Below are 22,031 nucleotides of genomic sequence, written 5' to 3' on the forward strand. Positions count from 1 at the left end.
GAGGAAGAAGAAGAAGAAGAGGAGGAGGAGGAGGAGGAGGAGGAGGAGAAAGAGGAGGAGGAGGAGCAGGAGAAAAAGAAGCCCTCCATTAGCACTTCTTACAACTGTATGGAAGGATTTGACAAGTAGGTTATATTTAGCAAGCAACACTATAAAGGTGACAATGTGAGAAGGATGGCCTTCCCTGTCTCTTTTCTTTGCTTCATTTCTCCTCAAACTGCATTTTAAATTTTCACTGGAAACTGTAATGTTTACATATAACACAAATGCTGAAAAACAAACACCCACAGCATCGGGGGAAGGGGCTCTGCTATGTGTGGTTTTGTTTGCCCGAAATTCAGTACCAGCATTCAATGATTCAAGCTGACAATTTCTCAGCTTTAAGCTGATGCAAACGATACACATACGGTAGAAAATACATTGTGGATTTTGAGTTCAGATTTTTTCCCTAGGCTAGTGACCTGTAGCCTCATGCACCCTAGTGATGGGGGATATCTCCCAGGCAGTCACAGCATCACAAAAGTGAACAGATGCTCCTCTATTGTGTGCCATGGCTGCTAAGCTAGTGTTAGTAGGTCAGGTGGGTTAAATGCATTTTTTAAGCTCATGATGGATATAGAGACTCAGCATCTGTATATACCCCCATTATCCTTATTCTACAGGGAGAGGGAGGGGAAACAGAGTTGAAGAGGTTAAGTAAGTTGTCTAAAGTCACAAGAGCTTGTAAATGATAAATAGAATTTAGACCAGGTCAGCCTGATTCCAAAGATGTTCCTTTTAGCATGTCAGGTTGCCTCTCTAAGCTTCTGCCACAGTTCAGACTCTGCTGAATAGTAGGGGTACAGTATTCAATTCCCACAGGTCAGTGGGCAACAACTAACTACTAAGGAGCTACGCACAACACAGCCCCATCTTGCTCTCAAACATTCTCGGGCTTGGTTACAACCAAAGAAAATTAGGGAATACAATTGGTGACTACCACCAGAAGCAGCGGTGCTCACCTGCAACCCCAGCACCTGGGATCTAGAAGTAGGAGGACCACAGAAAGGTCAAGGCCAGCCGGTTCACCATAGTGGTTCCAGGCCAGCCAGGGCTACACAGTAAGATCCTATATCAAAAACCCCCAAACACATTGTTTAAACCAACATCTTGAAATGTTAAATTTCCTTCAGGTCTTCAGAGTACAGACATCTGCCCTCTAAATATTTTGAGGCTAACTGGTATAGATAGGCTTTTAAAATAAGATGCATGTATTCTATGTGTATGAATGTCTTTGCTTGCATGTATGTATGTGTATCACATGCATATCTGGTGTCCACGGAGGTCAGAAGAGAGGGTCAGATACTCTGAAACTAGAGGTGCAGATCGTTGTAAGTCATCATGTGAACACTTGGAACAGAATCTGGGTCCTCTGCAAACGTGACAAGTGTTCTTAACTGCGGAGTCATCTCTCTCTCACACCCTACAGATGGGCTTGGAGATGTTTATAATACGTGTTCTTCCATTGAGTGGCTTGTAGCCATTTGTGGAGAATGTCATTCAGCTGGGTTCCTCTGAGGAAAATTAATGAGAAAGACAATGTGGAAATGTACATGGTAATGGAATAGAATCTGCTGAGGGACAATGTTTATGTCTCAGAAATAATAGTTATATTGCACTTCAAGTGTCCCCTTGAACTTGGACTAATTGTCAAGTTCTAAGAGAGGTGCCAATGGTTCGTGACTACACTTTGTGGACAAGCCATTCTGAATTATAGCCCTAAAAAATGACTAATGTTCGTAGGCGTTATAAATTGTATTTTGATCTTAAGGGTGAAGGGTTAGAGGACTTAAATCTCAACAAATGATAATCACTCTCTTTTCCTGCGTGAAGACCACCAATTGCCGGGCACACACTGTAACCTTCAGTGTCTATGTGGTACTCCTACAGACTACAACACTATTTATTTTTCAAGACAAGGTTTCCCTGTGTAGTCCTGGCTATCTTGAAACTCACTTTGTAGAACAGGATGGTCTCCAACTCAGAGATCCACCTGCCCCTGCCTCCCAAGTGCTGGGATTACAGCCGTGTGCCACCATCCACACTGTCCAGACTATGACAATTTCATTAGTCAGAATCTGTCCTAAGCCTTGGAAGTTTGAAAACAAATTCCTAGAGGAGTTTAAGACACAGACAAGATTGGTAACTGTTGCCTTAAGCCAATTGTGGCTGCCCATCAGAATCACCCTGGGCATCTGTTAAAAATCCAGATGGCTCATTCACACAGTTGGAAAGATGGCTCAGCTTTTAAAGGTTAGGCTCACAACCAAAAAATCAAAAATTTCAGATATTTGGACCATACCCTACACTAATTAAATCAGAACATCTGCTTCAAGTCCATGACCTATGTGAGATCTGGCCATTATGCCTTTCCCTAGGTGACCCCATATTGTAAGAAACAGTAGCTTTTCACACTGTGCACTGTCCTAGGAGACTCCTTTTTTAAGATAGATTTCAACTCCATTTTGAGGGGAAGGGATGACTGTAGCCCTTGAGTAAATCCAGAAACGACAGGCAACGACCATTCATCATGTTTTCTTTAGAATAGAAATGGTTCTATCTTGTACATTTATTGGGGCGAAATAAAACTGCAGGGGCATATTAAAATCACATCAGGGAAACGAGGCTCAGGAACTTACCAACACAGCAACCAAGGAAAGGGTGTACCTCCATCACTTGGACCCCATACATTGATGGACACCTAACACTGTGATGGCATGGCCCTACGCCAACCTATCATCTAATACAGTATGGTCATGTCACAGACCAAGGACTCCTTAACTTGGCTTGGTCCTTTACTATTGATGAAGCTTATTTGATCCATCCAGCTGTTTGCCCATCTGGGCCTGCGCCTAACCCACCATTTCCTCCTCCACCCAGTTCTGCCTTTTAACCTTACAGTTGTACACTGTAGCTGTGCTCCAAAACTTGACTTGCACAGTTCCCTCCCAGCATGGTTGGTTCACTGTCTTGTCAATACAAACTCTCCTGAACCCGTTCCTGAAACCTCCTGAACTCTGCTGCAGCTTCTTTAGCTTGTATTCATTCTGTAAGGCATACACATACACAGAGCTGTGTCGGTGTACTGATTGTGTTGTGCTGTGTGCTATGAGAGCTAGTGAATGGGGCTGGAATAAAAGAACTTGCATTCACCTCACCCAGGCTTCCAAGCTAGGAAGATTTTTGTGACAAATTGCCATTGAAACTGCTAAACCGTGTGAATTTATTCAATAAATTGTGACATTGTAGAATGCGGTACAAATGTGTTCCTCTATGTTTCTGGTATAGCGCAGTTGCTTGCAGCAAGCGAGGGGGGTTTTCAAAGGCATCACAGGAGGGCCATCAAGATGACTCTGTGGGTAAAGGTGCTTGCTGCCAAACCTGGCCACCCAGAATTTATGTGGTAGAAGGAGAAAACTGACTTCTATGAGGTTGTCCTTTGACCTTCTACATGCAAGATGTGGCGGGAGGACACTCATATACTTAATTAATGCAATTAAAGCAGCACAAGGGCGCATAAGCCTGAGAACCACTGTGGCAACTAAAACTCCAAAACGGTCATAAGAGCAATAGCAAAAGCAGGCAGTGGTGGCTCACACCTGCAATTCCAGTGCTAGAGAAGTTGAGGCAGGAGGATTGCTTTGAGTCCCACATTAACCAGGGCTACATAGCAAGTCCCTGTCTCAACAAACAACAACGAAAAAGGAGCCATGGTGTAGCTGGCACTGGCACTTGGTAGCAACTGAATTGTTTAAAATAGACTGCTTTTTATTACGTTCATGTATGGATTCAGGGGGCATGTGCGTGGAGCTTAAGACAACGCCTTGCTGGAGTCGGTTCTCTAATTCCACCATGTGGGTTCTGAGAATTGAAGTCATTGATTATCTGCCTTGGCAGCAAGGGCCTTTATCTGCAGAGCTAGCTCGTCTGCCTCCAGCAACTTTAAAATGAGACTTCTCAGCAGCCAGTTCTGAAAGACTAGAAGCAGACTAAGGATAAATCCTTAAACAATTGTTTTACTTTCAGATTAAAGTGACCTCACATTCCCCCATGAGTGGATGAGAGTTAATTTCATGGCTCATTTAGAATCACTATCCACTAATGGTATGAAACACTATTTCTTTCATACCTACTGTCTTTGTTTTTGACTGCTGTGGTACCTTGGGGAGGGAAGTTTATGTTAGCTTACAGTCAGAAGAAGCCAGAGCAGGACCCTGATGCAGAGCCCACAGAGGGGTGTGGCTCACTGGCTTGCTCCTGTGGCTTGTTCACTTGGCTTTATTATACAACCGAAGAGCACCTGCGGGGATGACACCACCCACAACAGGCCGAGTTTCCCACAATCCTCATCAATCAAGAAAATACCCCCAGAGACATGCCTACAGGTCAATTTGATGAATGCAATTCAACAGTGGTCTCCTCTTCCTGAACTACTCTTTGTGACAAAGGTGACAAAAACAAAACAAAACAAAACAAAACAAAACCCCAAACCAAAACCTTATCAGATCGTCAGTACAACAATTATAGCAGATATGCAAAGTTAAATGCTTTACAGGGAGAAAAATCACTACTCACAGCTCTGGGGTGGTTCTACTGAGGCAGAGTACACCCAACCTGATGTACACTTTTATTCATCACATCAACACCACCTTGGAGACAAAAATCAGAAACAAGGATCCCCACCCCACCCCACCCCATGGCATGCAAGCATGTAAGAGCTTTCTGGTGAGATTTAAAAATAATGGTGCTCCCAATGAATGCTGCACATTCCAAAATATCTGAAGACATCATGCTCAAGAGCCTGTTTTAAGAGGCCTTTAGGGGTTAGCAAGATGGCCCAAGAGGGTAAAGGCACTTGCCACCAACTCTGATAATCTGAATCTCATGCCTGGGGCCTACCTGCTGGGAGGAGAAAGTCAACTGTCACTAGTTGTCCTCTGACCTCTACACACATGTACACAGACATAAACAAGCAAGCAAGTAAGTAAACAAATGTAATCAAGTCCTTAGGTGACTTGTGTGTAACCAAGGCTGAGAAGGGTCACACAAGAGTTAGCAGTTCTCTAGCTTGAGCGTGCATTAGCATCACCAGCAAGGAGTGGCAAAGCACAGATCTCTGAATGCCAACCCCAGCGCATCCAATTCAGCTCAATGATGCCTAAAATGCCATGCTTCTAACTGGCCCAAGGGATGCCAAAGCTGCGGGTCCAAAGACCACACTTGAAAAGTAAAGACCCACCTGTAAAGCACTGGGTCTCAACTTGGGCTGCACATTGGAATCACAGGATGTATGGAAGGTACATGTTAAGAACACTAGTACCTGACCCCTAAAACCAGAGACACTGATAAAGGACACACAACTAAATGCTTTTAGCCATAAAGAAGAGTTTGGTAATGTCAAGCAGATTAAGCCAGTCTCAGAAAGACAGATACCCAAGTTTTAATTCATACATGACCTGCAATTAGAATCAAAAAACAGTCTAGGTGATCAAAAGGAGACTAACATGACTAGGCTGGGGAGATTCTGCAGGGGGAAGAAATGGTCAACATATAAACATATGTATTTGAATGAAGACACCATATGTGATGGTATCATGTACACTGAAATCAGACAATGAAACAGTCCTTAAAGAAATCTCCAAGATCTTTTGCCAAAAGAGAAAAAAAATCACTAAAGTATCTGTATGTAATGTAATATGATGTATAATAAATATGTGCCATGAAAAACAATTTAAAGAAAGAAATACTGACTCCTTAGCCTTTCGCCAAAACAATGAATCTGTATGCACTCCAGACTGGCCTTGAACTCATAGCCAGTCTGTTGCATCAGTCTTTCAAATATTGGGATTACAGCCATGAACCTCAAAACTCAGCTTCCTTCTAATATTTTTAAATAAGTATGTACTGTCCTGTGTAGTGTGTCTATTTCTGTGTTGTTTTGACATCTTGATAACCCTCTGGCTAAAGACTCTGTTGTCCCCCCAGTCACCCAATCCCCCAGAGCTAGTCAATTCTTAGAGTCAGCAAGAGCTGAGCCCTAAGCTATCTATGAATTTGCCTTCCATCACTGAAACATGATACCTAAGATAAGTAACTTGAAAAAAGGTTGTTTTGGTTCACATTTCTGGTCCATGAACATTTAGCCCATTGCTTTTGGGCTGATAGCAAGTCAGATCATAAGGACAAGGGAGCACAAGGTGGAGAAAAGCTTATGACCTCATAGTAGCCAGGAAGTAGAGACAGAAGAAAGGGTCACATCCCAATATCCCCCCCCCCCCACTTATCTAACTTGCTTCTATGAGATCCTACCACCTAAAAGTCCCATTACTTTCCAATAGTGCCATAGACTGAGAACAAGCTTTTGCCATGTGGGCCTTTAGGGAATGTTTCCAGATCTAAACAACAGAGATGTCTCTGAAGAATAAGACAGCCACTATAGATCATACTTCCTGTAATGGCCCTGAATACCCAGAAAGGCAGTACTCCTCTACCTTTAGCATCCCAGGGCCAGGGTGCAGACAACTAGGGACCACTCCCATAGCTCAAAGCCTGCCAAAACTGCTCAAACTAGTTAATCATAAGCCTTTGTCCCTTCCCTGCCTTTCCCAAGGAAAACACAATACAGCACATTACCCAAACCTTTCCCTTATACCTTCCTTTTGCCTTCTGATCATTCTGGTGTCTTCCCTATGTAGACCTGTGGCATACCCTCCTATTCTAGCACTGTGAATGTATAAAATGCTGTGTTCTTGAACCTCTGTGTCTCTTCTTGTTGCTGTACCTATTGTCAAAAGCAAATCAATGTACAACATTAACTTGGAATCGTGGTACACAACCATAATAACCAGTGTTTAAGGGGTAAAAGCTACCCGCCTTAACTACATAAGGAAATTGAGGCCAGTCTGGGCTATGTGAGACCTTGTCTCAAAACACCAACAAAAATGGTCTTAAAATATAACTCTCTTGGTAGAGTGTTTGCTTAGCATGGGCAAAGTCCTGGCTTCCATGACACAAAAACAGGTTGTACACACCTGTAATTGAGGCTGAACTCAGGAGAGAGAGGCAGGACGGCCAGAAGATCAGGGTGGTGGTCTGAATGAGAAAGGTCCACATAGGCTCAGATATTTTCATGCTTAGCCCCAGTTGATGAGCTATTTGGAAGGATGAAGAGGTGTGGCCTTGTTGGATGAGGTATGTCACTGGGAGTGGACTTTGAGGTTTAAAAAACCCAGAACAGAGCCAGGGTGTCCCTCCCTGCCTACTGCCTGCTGATCAGATGTAAATCTCTCAGTACTGCTCTGGTACCATGCCTTCCTTTGTGCCTCCATGCGCCCTCCCATGATGTCGGACTCTGAAAACTGTAAGCGAGACCCAAGTTAAGTAGTAATAATAACAGTGGCCTTTGCCATGGTGTCTCCTCACAACAATAAAACACAAAGACAGACCCAACCTCAAAAATATACATATACAACTTATTTTTTTTTTGTTTTGGGGGGCTTTTTTATTAATTAATTTATTTTTACACTCCACATTCCATTCCCCGCCCCCTCCCCAATCCACCCTCAGATTGCTCCACATCCCACACCTCCTCCCCATGCCCTGGGTCTCCACATAGATGCCCCCACCCCCTACCCCATCTGACCTCTAAACTCCCTGGCACCTCTAGTCTCTTGAGGCTTAGGTGCATCATCTCTGAATGAACACAGACCCAGCAGTCCTCTGCTGTATGTGTGTTGGGGGCCTCATATCAGCTGGTGTATGCTGTCTGTTTGGTGGTCCAGTATTTGAGCTGGTCCTCCTACAGAACCGCCCTTCTCTTCAGCTTCTTTCAGCCTTCCCTATAACAGCAGGGGTCAGCTGCTTCTGTCCATTGGTTGGATCTACATCTGACTCTTTCAGCTGCTTCCTGGGTCTTCCGGAGTGTGGTCATGCTAGGTCCCTTTCTGTGAGTGTTCCATAGCCTCAGTTATAGTGTCAGGCCTTGGGACATTTTATATGAGCTTTAACTGCTTCTTTTGAGATGCAGTCTGCTTTCAAAGCATTTAGAACTGAGAAAAAGTTAAACTTCCTGCTGACCTGATTATTATTTTGTAATTCTGGCAACACACATAACTTCCATGTCTTCAGACCATTAGAGTATTCAAAAGACAATGTTAGACAAGTACTCAAGGACAACTCCTTCCTCCATAATACACAGGACAATCTAACTGTTCAGTCCTTCCTTTCAGAGTTTCTTAACCCTGTTGGGTATCTCTAATGACTGATTCTCCTTCTACAGTAAGAGATGAATGGGGTTATTGTTCCTAGAGATAACCGCATTTTGTCTTTAATGCTTTTTTTAATTATTTTTAAACTATGTGTATTTGCATGTGTGTGAGTATGGGTTTGTGCATATAAGTACCATGTCCATGGAGATCAGCAGAGGGTATCAGATCGCCTGGAAATAGAGTCATAGGCAATTATGAGCAATTTGACATGGATACTAGGAATTAAGCTCAGGGACTCTGTAAGAGCATTATATGCTTGTGAACGCTGAGCCATCTCTCCAGCCCCAGAGATAACCACATCACGAAAGGACGTTCTAGAAGTGTCAAAGTCAAAGAGATAACCACATCATGAAAGGACGTTCTAGAAGTGTCAAAGTCAAAGAGATAACCACATCATGAAAGGACGTTCTAGAAGTGTCAAAGTCAAAGCCCAACAACCCTGTAATCATTATATAACTTTGTCTGCATTGCATGTGTGTAGTACGTGTGTGTGTGTGATTATACTTGTAGAGGACAGATGTTGATATCAGGTGTCTATCAGTTTTCATCTTCTTTTTTTGAGATGGGGTCTCTCATTAAACCACTATTAGCTAATTTGACTGTCCAGGAAATCCCTCAGCATCCCACTGTATACACTTCACAGCACAAGAACAGGCAGGTACTTGTTATTACATGCTAGATATCCAAATTCAGCTTCTTGTGTGTATGTGCAATAAATTAGCACTTTACCCAGCTAGCCACCTCCCTGGCCTCTTATTCTACTTTGTAAAAAGCTCGATTTGGTTCTACTTCCTAAAAATATTTGCAAGGGGCTGGGGCTGTAGCTCAGTTAATAAATAGTTTTCCCTCACATGCATCCTTCCCTGGCTTTGATCCCCATCACTGCATAAAGCCATGTGTGGTGGCACATGCCTACAATCCCAACACTCACAAAGTGTAGGCAGAAGGATTACAAATTCGAAGTCAACCTCAGTTATTTTGTGAGTGCAAGGCTAGTGTGCACTATGTGAGACCCTGTTTCAAAACAAAATGAAACAACAAAAACAAAAACAAAAAATATGCAAATGGTAAAATCTCAGAGTAAATATACAGATCCCAGTCAATATGAAATTACTGCCGGCTGCTCAAAAAGCAGTTGTCCCCACAACAAAAGCAGAATCCCATGGCGGGGACAAGACTGTATATTGAATGACAGCATGAGGATGGAGCAACACAAATTCAGGTTCAAGGAGTTAGGAGCCGTCAAAGCTAAGGGAATATGGATAACCCCAAAGGACTAGGACAAACTACAGTTCAATCTGCCTCAGAGAAGGAGGCCAGTCAAATTCTTTTGGCCAGGATTCAAAATTGGTCTTTCTGGTGATGCTTCCTCGGTCTCCCATGGCAACCTGGGTGTCTCCGAAACTTCAGCCTTATCAGCCTGCAGCCTCCAGGTCTTACCGAGTGAAGAGGAGTACCAGCTCACAGTGTGGGGTGTGGGGAAATAAATCCACAGGTACAGCTTCTCTCAGGACAAAAGGCTCGCCTAGAAGCTTCTTTGCAGAGTTTGCAGGACAGCATAGTCTGCAGAAATAGACCAGAATATCAGTTCACAGAAACAAAGAGAAGCAAGCACAGGAGCGCCGGCACTTAAAATTGAAGTCCTTTGTCTGCAGTCACACAGCCCTTGTGTCTCTCAGCCCTACTCATTCTTCCCCCTCTAACTGGTTTGCTTATCCATCTTCCTCATTAGTGTAGAGATGCTCAACTTACAATGGAGCTGTGGCCCAACAAACAAAGTGTAAGCAGACAATATTAAATCAAAATGCATCTAAAGGACTGTAGAGATGGCTTTGGTTGGCAAGGCACCAGAGTTCAACTCCCAGAATCCACGGGAAATATGTAAAGTGTGCTGGCACATTTGAAATTCATTTCTGGAAAGTAAAACCAGGCAGATCCCTGGGGTTCACTGGCCAGTGTGAGTCTAGCACTGGGTGAAACCCAGGCTAGTGAGAGATCCTGTCTCAATAACAAGGTAGATGGTTTGATAAAATAATACCTTTAGGTTGTCCTTTGGTGCACGTACACACACACACACACACACACACACACACACACACACACACACACACACACCAGCTGATGTTTATAAGATATGTACCCATTCTTTTGTGCTCTTGCACTATTGGACTTTTTCTACCATATGTATATAGCATCTTATCAAATTAAAACTGTCTTGCCTTTTTGAGGCCATGTAGAAATTTGCTCAGTGTGCTAGCTGAATTCTAGGTTTAGTTCTGTTTTTTGTTTTGTTTTGTTTGTTTTCCGAGACAAGGTGTCACTGTGTAGCCCTGGCTTTCCTGGAACTCACTGTCTTGAACTCAGAAATCAGCCTGCCTCCTGAGTGCTGAGATTAAAGGCATGAGCCACCATGCCCAGCTAGGTTTAGTCTTAACCACTTCATTATAACACTCATTGGTATTATATAATATATGATACATTGCATTCATTTGAGTAAAAATAAAATAACATTAAAAGGAACAAAAGGTAATCTTTCCTGTCTCTCATATGTCCCTGGTTCTTTCTTTTTAAGATACCTTTTAGATTTAATTTTTGTGTGTATGGGAGTTTTTGCTTGTATGTACATATATGCACCACATGCACGCCTGGTGCCTGCAGAGGTCAGAAGTGGGTGTCATGTCCCCAGAAATTAGACTTGCACAGGGTTGTGAACTACCATGTGAGAGCTGGAAACCAAACCCAAACCCTCTGCAAGAGCATCAATTGCTTTTAACCCCCGAGCCAGCTCTACAGTCCTGTCTTCAGTTCTTTCTGGACAGAGAAAACTGTTATTAAAGTTTATTTCTTAAGGGGGGTCCTTTGCTTTAAAGACAGCATATAAAGTAATGGAGTTTCTTTGTGGTATTTTCAAACCTGTACATCATATATCATTCTCACTTATTTTCCTCCTTCTCTGCTCTTCTCTGTGCCTCCTGCTTCTCTGACTGAGTCCTTTCCTTTCCCCCGGGAGTTCCCTCTTCTGCTCATCAGTCCCTTCAGATCTCCCTGCTACTTTATGACCTATACAAACACACACACACACACACACACACACACACACACACACACACACACACGCGCGCGCATAAGTATTTATAAGGTAGGTTCCATGTATAAGAGAAAACAGTTAGCCCCTCTCGTTCTAAGTTTGGCTTATTTTCCATAACATAATAATATTCAGTCTATCAAATTTCCTGCAAATGTTACTTCATTTTTCAAAACTTACTTTTTCATCATGTATGCATGAGTGCATGCATGTGTATGTGTGTGCATGTGTTTATGTATACACGTGTGCATTGGAGGGCTGCCTATGGAAGCCAGAGCTGTAGCTCCCCGGGAGCTAGAGTCACAGGTGGCTGTGAGCCGCCTGATACCGATACAGGTAATGAAACCCAGTTTCTCTGCAAAATCAGTACATTTTCTTAACTGCAGACCCCCAATTTAAATTTTTTCTCTCTAGCCACAATTTAATTTTTCTTGCTATCAGTGTCTCATATAACTTACCAGAGTCTCTCTATGAATATACGAGCAAGCACAAATATATGTCCTTCTCATCCTTTAATCTCATTATCATATACACAATTCTATACCTTACTAGTTCTGCTTAGTAACAACATTATCTCAGAACCTAAATCAAAAGCCACAAAGTATGTACTTGATTATACTTCAGAAGATACTATTGAGTCTAGTGTGACAGCATACACCTTTAGTCCCAGCATTTGGGAAGCAGACACGGGTGGAACTTTGTGAGTTTGAGGCCAGCCTGGTCTACAGAGTGAGGGCCAAAAGACCAGAGCTACATAGTGAGACCATGACTCAAAACTACAGAAGGAGGCAGAAGAAGAAAAAGTGAAGGAGGAAGAGAAGGAGGAAATTGAGGATGTGGCTCAGCAGAAAAACAGTCAGCAGCTTGTGTGAGGTCCTGGATTTGACTTCTAGCACCACCCCTGAACACAGAGACATACACACAGGATGCAAAGAGAGAACAAGGGGGGGGGGGAAGGCGGGATTCTTTCAACTCCTAGAGTTGACACTGAGGCTTCTATCGGATATACAGAAGAATTCTAAAATCTCAAAAGTAAAATGTCAACCCAGTTAAAGATGCCCATCAGAGCTGAATCTTGTGTTAACCTGCAAATATCGAACGATTTGCAAATGACCAAATAAAAGGAGTCGGAGAAGTAGCTCAAGTAGAGTGCTAGCCTAGCATGTACAAAGCCTTGTGTCCAGCACTTCCCACCCAGAGTCAGTGGTGCATGCCAACGATGCCAGCACTCGGGAGATGAAAGCTGCAGATCACAAATTCAAGGTCATTCTGGGATATAGAGAGAGTTTGAAGCCAACTGGGACTATAGGAGGGACTCCATCTCCAAAGAAAACTGCCAAAAAATGTATTAAAAAGCAAAACACTCAAAAATCTTTAGCCACCGGGGAAATGCAAAGAAAAACCACAATGAGATATCATTTCTCACGAACTATATTACAAGAAAAAAAGAGCATAAACAAGAGCTTAAAATAACCTCACTGGAGGGATACTTGCCTAGCATGCAAGTAGTCCAGGCCTTGATTGCCAACACTGGAAAACATTTTTTTAAAAAAGCCAATAACAAGGTTTTGGGAGAATACAGAGACCCTGAAATGCTCTTAGACCACTGTTGGTACAATAGGCAGCTGCTTGGAAAACCAACTGAAGTTCCTCAAAAAATGGTTAAACTAGTTACATGTGGTCCCGCACTTCTCCTCCTAGGTCTTTCTCAAAGAGAAATGAAAGGAAAACGTGCACATGGATATTTATTGAAACATCAGTCATGAAAGTCATAAACTCACGAGCAGATAAGTAAGAGAGTATATACCATACAGTACAATATTATTCCTTTTAAAGGCCAATAAAGGAAACGAAGGAGAGATAAACGTTTAAACACAGATAAATATCATATATGTTCTGCAAAGTGAAGGAAGATGCATATACCATGAGGAAATTCATAGTATATGGCACAATTCAAGTCAAGAAAATGCCAGGCAGATCTAGAAACAAAGCACACTACAGGTTGCCTAGGATCAGGCAGCACGGGTGGAGCTACATAGTGATACTAAAAAGTGCAGTTTCTTTTGGAGAAGACAGAAAAACCACTCCAGATTTAGATGGTGGTGACAGCTGCATGAGTCTACAAACAAACCACCGCAAACTCACTGAACTGTCTACTTTTAAAGCGGAGATCTATTTTGGTTTGTGTGTACTGAGTGTTTCCCCTACATGTTTGTCAGAGGAGATAGGCCCAGGAGAACAGGGCCCTCTGAATTAACTCGGCAAGGCACATGGGAGCTCACAGAGACTGAAGAAGCAAGCACAGGGCCTACACCAGGTCCTCTGCATAGATATTCTAGCAACTCCTACTGCGAGGGCCAGTAGGTCTCTGACTCTCATGCCTGCTCTTGGGATTGTTCTCCCGTTGGGTTGCCATGTCCAACTTTGAGATGATCATTTTTGCTTCTTTATTTTTGTCATGTTTTGTTGTTACTCTTACAGGCCTGTTCTTTTTCTTTTCTTTCCTTCCGTCTTTTTTTTTTTTTTTTTTTTTTTTGAGACAGGGTTTCTCTGTGGAGCCCTGGCCTTCCTGGAACTTGCACTGTATACCAGGCTGGCTTCAAACTCATATATCCACCTACCTGACTGGTCCTCTGGAATTGGACTTACAAGAGGGTTTTGATATGTCATAATTTGTATTTTTTTTTGAATTATTGAGTTTCTTTTAAGTACATTTTGAGGATAAATTTTGAAAAAATAGGAAGTTTCCATTTGGGGGGGCAATGGAAATAACTTTAATTATTTTCTATTTTTCAATTTTAGCAAAATACACTTAACATACATTTTAACCATTTTTAAATCTATTTTGTTTCTTGAGACATAGTCTCATTCTGTAGCCCTGGCTGGCCTGGAACTGAGTATACAGACCAGGCTGGCCTCGAACTTACAGAGATCTGCCTGCCTCTGCCTCCCAGGTTCTGAGATTAAAGGTGTGCACCTCCACATCCAACAATTACAAAAGTTTCTTATCTACCATGTAGGTGCTGGGAACCAACCGTGGGTCCCCTGCAAGAGCAACAAATGCTTTTAACCACTGAGCCATCTCTACAGCCTTATAAATTATTATTTAAATGGATAAAATTATGTGGATTATGAAGTATATCTCCATAAATCTGTTGAAAAATAACATACTGTCAAGATTTTCCATTATCAGTACATTATAGTATACAGTGCTCCATCTTAAAGATATTATATTATAAATGATCCAGTTCTCATCTGATGACTTTTAGAATATTTTTCTTTTTATGTTAAAATATCACAATAACCATTTTTCTATGTTATTTTATGTATGGAAGTGAGCTGCAGGATAAAAATCTGAGGAATGGGAGCTGAAGAGATGGCTCAATTGTTAAGAAAACAAGCTGCTCTTTCAGAAGACCCAAGATCAAGTCACAACACCTATTTGCAGCTCAGAATCATCTGTAACTCCACTTCTAGGAGAGCTGATGCCCTCTTCTGACTTCTGTGAGCTCAGGCAACAGAAGTGGTATAGACATACATACAGGTAAAACACTCAGTACACATAAAATGCACTAGTTGTAACTGAGGGATGCAATTCTGGATCATCAAGCATGCATACATCTAAATTTTTAATCTACATTGTTAAATTTACCTCCAAAGGGATGGTACTCACTTACATAGATTAGCACTCAATTTATACCAGCAACATTATCCCTATATTTTCAGCAATGCATTATCAAACTTTTCTATTTTTCCCAATTTGAAATGCAAGAAGTGTTTCTTTAGGGGTGTGGTTGCTGGTGGTTTCCTACACTGCAGTAGGTAGCCCCACCCCACGAGCATACAGGCAGCACGAATTAGACTTAGTGGATTATTTTAAAAAAGAGAACAAGGAATTGGGAGGGGGATATGTTGAGATATGTCTAAAAGGGGTTAGAGTAGGGTAATGGGCTGGATATGATCAAAATATACCATGTTTATGAAATCCTCAAATGTTTTTACATGTATATATGTAAGTGTATATGTATATATATGTACACAAAGAGACATGTATTTCTATGTACCTTGTTATGGGTTTTAGACAGGCTTTTTCAATGTAGCTTACACTGGCCTCAAAAACCACCTCTCATGACATCATCTTTCTATGTAGCCCTGGCTGTCCTGGAACTTGCTATGTAGACCAGACTGGCCTTGCACTCAGAGATCTGCCTGCCTCCACCTCCCATTTCTTAGGATTAAAGGCCCGTGCCACCACATCCAACTCATATTCCTATTTTCATGGAGGAGGTAGCATTACCTCACAATGCATGAACACATTAATACTACTTCTTTTTCTTATTTTCTGTTAGTTTTCCAACTGCAGTTCCAGTTTCTTATTGCCTTGTAGGGTTTAATTACAGACTGAAGATGCCAGTCTTTGTAGTATTACAGCAAATGGTTTCTTTGGTTGAGATTGTTCACTGTGCTTTGTCTCATGTCAAAGTTCCAGTTTTTTCTCCATAGTTTTATTAAAACATTATTGGATACAATTTAGTTTACAGCTCAGTGGTTGTTAGTATATTCAGAGCATGCACTTACTGCTACCAGCACTTCTGGAACATTTCATTAGACCAGTAAGATTCCATGCACCTCTTAACCACCATACCTTGTATTTGACTCAAACCCATAGTCGCTCCAGGTAGCCACAGACCTTTGTATTTCTATAGACTTGTATATTCTGAACATTTTCTATAAAAATAATTATTTAATATTCTCTCTCCCCCCCCTCTCTCTCTCTCTCTCTGTGTGTGTGTGTGTGTGTGTGTGTGTGTGTGTGTATGTATGTATGTATGTAAGGTGCACTTGCCCATACAAGAACATGTGGAGGCAGGGAGTGATGTTGGGATGACTGCCTCAATAGCTTTCCATTTTAATTTTTGAGACAGGGCATCACTCAGCCTGGAGCTCATTAATTGCCTAGGCGGCTGGTTAGCGAGCCCTTGGGATCTGCCTGTCTCTGCCTCTCAGTACTGAAGAGGGGTTACAGGTGTGTGCTGTCTCATCTGACTTAGTATGTGGTCTTTTGTGACCTGCCACTGGATATGAAGCCTTTACAAATGATTTATAAATATCTTCTCCTATGCCATGAGCTGTCTTTTCACTTTCTGGGTGGTAACATTTGCAATATAGAATGTTTTTGTTTTTGTTTTGTCCTGACTTTAGTGTTACTTTTCTGTTTTTGTCTTTGGACTTTTGATAACTGTATTAAAGACAACTTTGCTTAACACAAGGTCATGAAGACTTTAAATGTATTCTTCTAAAAATTCTATAGTTTTACCTCTCACATTTAGTTCTATATTTTTTACTATTTTGTTTTGTTTTATTGAGACAGACTCTCAAGTAGCCCAGGCTGGCTTCAAACTTACTATGTACCCAAGGGTAGATGATCTTAAACTCCTGCTCCTCTTGTCCCTACCTCCCAAGTGCTAGGATTATAGACATTTATCACCACCCCTGGCTTAGTTTTTATACATTTTTAATTCACTTCTGTGAATGGTTTGATGAAGGTAGACACTACATAGATAATAACAGTCCTGTCATATTAACTTAGCAATAGTGTAGCCATTTGCTTTGCATCCCTTCTCCCCACAATGCTCATGGAATAATAATCACTGAATGATCAACTTCTTAGAAAATATTTCCAGGGCTGGAGAGATGGCTCAGCATTTAAGAGTGCTGTCTGCTCTTGCCAAGGATCTGAATAAGGGTCCCAGAAGCCACATGGCAACACACGGCCATCTACAATTCAAAGTCCCCAGGATCCAACACCCTTTTCTCGCTTTCTTGGGCACCGGGCACAGACATGGTACATGCACATACACATAGGCAAACACTCATATACATAAAATAAAAATAAATCTCCTTTAAGCTACTATGGAAATCAATGTGGAAGATTCCCCTCCCCCAAAAAATTAAAAACAGAAATACCATATGACTGACTCAACTATACCCACTGGGTTATAATATACCTTAAGGATTCTAAGTCAGTATATTACAGAGCTATATGTACATCCACGCTTACTGTCACTTTAGTCACAAAAGCTAGGAAGTAGACGCAGTCTAGACATTTATCAAGATGCAGTTTTAAAATGTGACATACAGCTGGGGTGATAACTCCGCCTTAAGACCTATGCTTATGTCCACAGTACCCATATAAGAGCTAGGTAGTAGCTCAAATCGGCATGCCACCTCAGCACTGGGGGGGGGGGGGGATAGAGAATGGCAGATACTAGAGCTCCGTGGCCAGCCAGTCTAGCTTAAACAACAAGCTCCAGATTCAGTGACCTTTTCTCGGAAAACAGTGGAAGGTCAGTGAGGTGGCTCACTGGATAAAGGTGCTCGCCACCAAGTCTAATGATCCTAATTTGATCCCAGGGAACCGCATGGTAGGAAAAACCGACTCCTTCAAACTGTCCTTTGGCACCACATATGTATGCATTATATGCACAGAGAAAAGACAGGCCAAATGAGGTGGAAAGTGATAGAGGAATACACTCAGTATTGAAGTTTGGCTTTCACATATGCGCGCGTGTACACACACGCACATATGAATGGAATTTTATTCAGCTAAAGAGACAAATAAAATTATGGCATTCACAAGGGAATAGATGGAACTGAGAATATTGTTAAGCAAAATGACATGATTTGTGATGGGGGATAGATAGAAGGGGGACAATATTGGGGAAAGGGGGCATAATGAAATGAAAAACAAAAACTGAAGGGGTGCACAAGAACAAACGTGATACATACAACAGTGTCACAAGGAAATAAAGAAAAGAACAGTAAGTTAGGACAGCCTAGATGGCTCAGCTGTAAAGGGATCTGCCATAAAGCCAGATGATCTGAGTTTGGGTCTCAGGATCCACAGGGTAGAAAAAAAAAAAAAAAAGAACGAGCTCACACAAGTGCCTCTCCCCCATAATAAATAAATGTAAAAGCCAAAATAGTCTTTAAGGTCACCATGAAACCAATTCCTCTGCATGCTAAACAAAAAAATCATAAATAAATTAACTGCCTTTCATTCTGTGTCATCTGAATTTTCAGTTAGAAATTATAGAACAATAATTTTTTTTAAAAAATTCTCTCGTTTCCTAGATTGCATTTATAGATACCCATTTTTGCATTTACCTTTTTGAGTTATCTTAATCTAGATATACATCCAGCTTTTTTGCAGTGTCTATTTAGTTGTCAATTATAATTTATTGAAGTCCATTTTTACTCACTGATAAGATACCATCTTTATACCATATTCAAAAACAATAAAAATGGAAGAGTAATTGTACAGCGATGGACAAGCAAATAAGATGGGGAGACTGAGCCTAATTTTTTATTTGGGGTAGAAGATTTTTATCCCCTTGGATTGTACGAGGCAGCAGTCTCACTACGTAGCCATCTGACCTCGAAATCACTATGTAACCCAGCCTCATTTTGAATTCATGCCTTCCCTCCTGGCTTAGTTTCCTGAGAATTACGGAATTACTGGGATTACAGATACACATACCATACCTGTCTCCACTATCCATCCTGTAACTCATCCTGTAGACCAGGCTAGCTTGAAACTCAGAGATCCATCTGCCTCTACCTCCCGCACTAGGATTAAAGGTGTGCATCACCACTCTCAGACTCAAATATTTGTTTTTAGAGCAAGCTCTAATGAGTACTTTCTTGAAATTGGAAACAGAGTGTGATGGCATACTTTGGGAGGCATTGCCGTAATATCAAGGCCAGTCTGGTCTATGTAGCGAACTCCTAGCCAGACAAGGCAACATAGTGAGACCTTGTCTAAAACGCAAATCTTTCAAATCTATAGTTATCCTGCTGTATTATTTATGGCTATATTTTTATGTTTTTACTCTTTTATGTTCTTGACTACGTTTATTTACCTATTTTTCCATAATAACATTTATTTTCCATATCTTTTATTTTGTTTTGTAATTCATTGACATATAGTGTCTTTTGAGACAAGGTTTCACTATGTGTTCCTACCTGGCCTGGAACTCCTTCTGTAGGCCACACTGGCTGAAAACTCAGAGACATCTGCGGGCCTCTGCCCTCCTGAGTGCTGGGATTAAAGGCCTGCACCACAACACCTGGCTGGATTTTTTTCATATTAGTGTTTGGGACAGGATCTCACTCTGAAGCCTACACTGATATAAGTCATGATCTGTCTCTGCCAAAAAAAAAACCTGGCATTGTAAACAGTCACCACTACACCTGGCTTTTTTTATTCCTTTTTTAAAATTAGACTTTATATCAATTCTCTGAGAATGTCATATACACAATGTATTCTGCTCATATTCAGCCTTCCTAACTCCTCCCCATAACTGTTCCCACAGCCACCCCTTACCCCTCCCCCTCCCAACTTTGTGTCTTTTTTGTAATAACCCATCAAGTCCCATTTGAGCTGCCTGTACACACGTGGCTGTGGAACTATCCAATGGAGCAAAGTCAACCTGACAGGAACCATACCCCCAAAGAACACTTACTCACCCTGTCCTGACAACCATCAACTATCAACAGCTCCTCATGGAGGGGTGGGGGCTCATGCGCTCCTCCCCCCTTCCATGCTAGAACATTGGCTGGCTAGAACGTTGTGCAGACCATGATGTTGTGAGTTCATGAGTGCAGTGTGGTCCTGCCATGTTGAGAATACATTATTACTCCCAGTTCCTCCTTAAACTCTGGTTCTTATTTTTCTTTCCCCTCTTTTGCCTAAGCCTTGGTGGGCTTATCTGTGGCTAAAGCATTCCACTAACACTTATTCTCTGCACTTTGACTAGTCATGAGAAAACATAATTTAAAAATTTAAAAACACACAACTAAGTATCGTCCCTTCCCTGTTAGAATGGCTAAGGTTAAAAAGAAAGAGTTAGGGGTTGGCAAGATGGTAAAGGCACTTGCCATCAAGCCTGATAAACTAAACTCAGTCTCCAGGACCTAAAAGGAAAGAACCAATTCCTACAAGTTGTCCTCTGACCTCCATATATACACTGAAGTATACATACATACATACATACATACATACATACACACACACACACACACACACACACACACACACACACCATGAATGAATAAATAAATAAACATAAAAATACTTTTAAATAGAAATGTGGACTTGGTGGCACACACCTATAATCTCAGAACTCAGGAGGTAGAGACAGGAGGATTGAGGGAGTTCAGGACCAGCCTTGGCTACATGAATCCTTGTCTCAAAACAAACATATACAGGCAAGCAAAACAGCTCAGCAGGTAAAGGCACTTATAGAGTAAGCCTCGGGCTCTGAGTTTGATCCCCAGCGCCCAAGGCAGACAGAAGGACAAAACCAAGTCCCAAAAGTTGACCTCTGACCTCGATACACAAGCCTTCTCACACAGAACTCTCTACCTCCTCACTGACATTGATAAATTATTTCAAATTTAACTAAAATACCAACACACAACTAAAAATAAACAGACACAATGTAACATTCAAACAAGTACTTGGAAAAGGTAGGGCTTTTAAACACTGTTGGGAGGAAGGGAAATCAGTGCAGTCATAATGAAACACAATTCAAAATTCCTCAAAAAAAAAACCTAAAAATAAATCTATCAGATGACACAGTTGTACCACTTCTTAGAACACACACATCGAGGAGATAGCTGCATGAACATTTCTTGCTACATTATTCCCAAAGGCTAGACAAGATTTCTATCAATAGAAGAATGGGTAGAGAAAAGGTGGTAAACAAAAACTCGGTTATGATTCAGCTATAGAAGAGAACAAAAGCCAAACATTCGCAAGAAAATGCTGCGGGAGGAAATAATGTAAGGTGAACTAAGCCAAGGAGACAAATAGCGTATATTCTCTTGTATGCAGAAGCTTTTAAAAGGTCCCTACTTTTCAACATGTTTTTTTGGGGGGGTTGTGAATTGAATATAGATAGTGTTGTCACATGTATGCTCCCGTGTTTGTTTGTGTGTGTGTGTGTGTGTGTGTGTGTGTGTGTACACAAGCATGGAGACTAGATGGTAACTTTAAGTGTCATCTTCAGGAATGTCATCTACCTCATTTGGGAATAAGGCCTGTCATTAACCAGGAGCTCACTGATTGGGCTAGACTGGCTGGAGCAGGCTAGCCCTGTTTATATTTCCCTAGTGATAAGATCATCACACCTAGCATTAATTTTCTTTTTTAAAAAAATGTCCTTTATGATCTGAGAGGGTTGATTTTCTGAAATACTATATTAAACTTTTTCTTGATCATTAAGATATTTGGTACCCTCTTAAAAATTTATGCCTAGACTGAGTACCTGAGTTGTCTCACCGTAGACAAGCCCTTATAATGAATTCTTAAAGTGATATAATCAGGAACTGGAGCGATGGCCCCGTAGTTAAAGAGCACTAACTGGTCTTACAAGGTACACAAGTTTGGTATCCAACATCAATTTGGTAGCAAACAACTGTCTGTAACTCCAGTCCCAGAGTATTTGGTGCCCTCTTCTGGCATGCATGGGCTTGTGTGAATATACAGTGCACATAAACTTATTCAGATTCATACACCTAATTTAAAAAAAAAAACAACTTATTTTAAAAGTGGTATATTGAGGGCTGGTGAGATG

At 41.5% G+C, this 22,031-nt stretch overlaps 1 protein-coding gene across 4 annotated transcripts in view; it reads right to left on the minus strand.

The window, feature by feature from the left end:
* Positions 1-7,952: 7,952 nt before the first annotated feature.
* The window catches only part of Trmt2b (tRNA methyltransferase 2 homolog B), a 54,124-nt gene continuing 40,045 nt past the window's right edge, over positions 7,953-22,031 (minus strand). For all 4 annotated transcript variants that reach the window (XM_029534454.1, XM_021188410.2, XM_029534453.1 and 1 more), the window contains one exon: positions 7,953-9,869. In XM_029534454.1, coding sequence (XP_029390314.1) covers positions 9,743-9,869 — 127 coding nt within the window. In that variant the 3' untranslated portion in view covers positions 7,953-9,742. The remainder of the gene's footprint in view (positions 9,870-22,031) is intronic.

Source organism: Mus pahari, chromosome X (genome assembly GCF_900095145.1).
Source record: "Mus pahari chromosome X, PAHARI_EIJ_v1.1, whole genome shotgun sequence".
Classification (NCBI taxonomy): domain Eukaryota; kingdom Metazoa; phylum Chordata; class Mammalia; order Rodentia; family Muridae; genus Mus; species Mus pahari.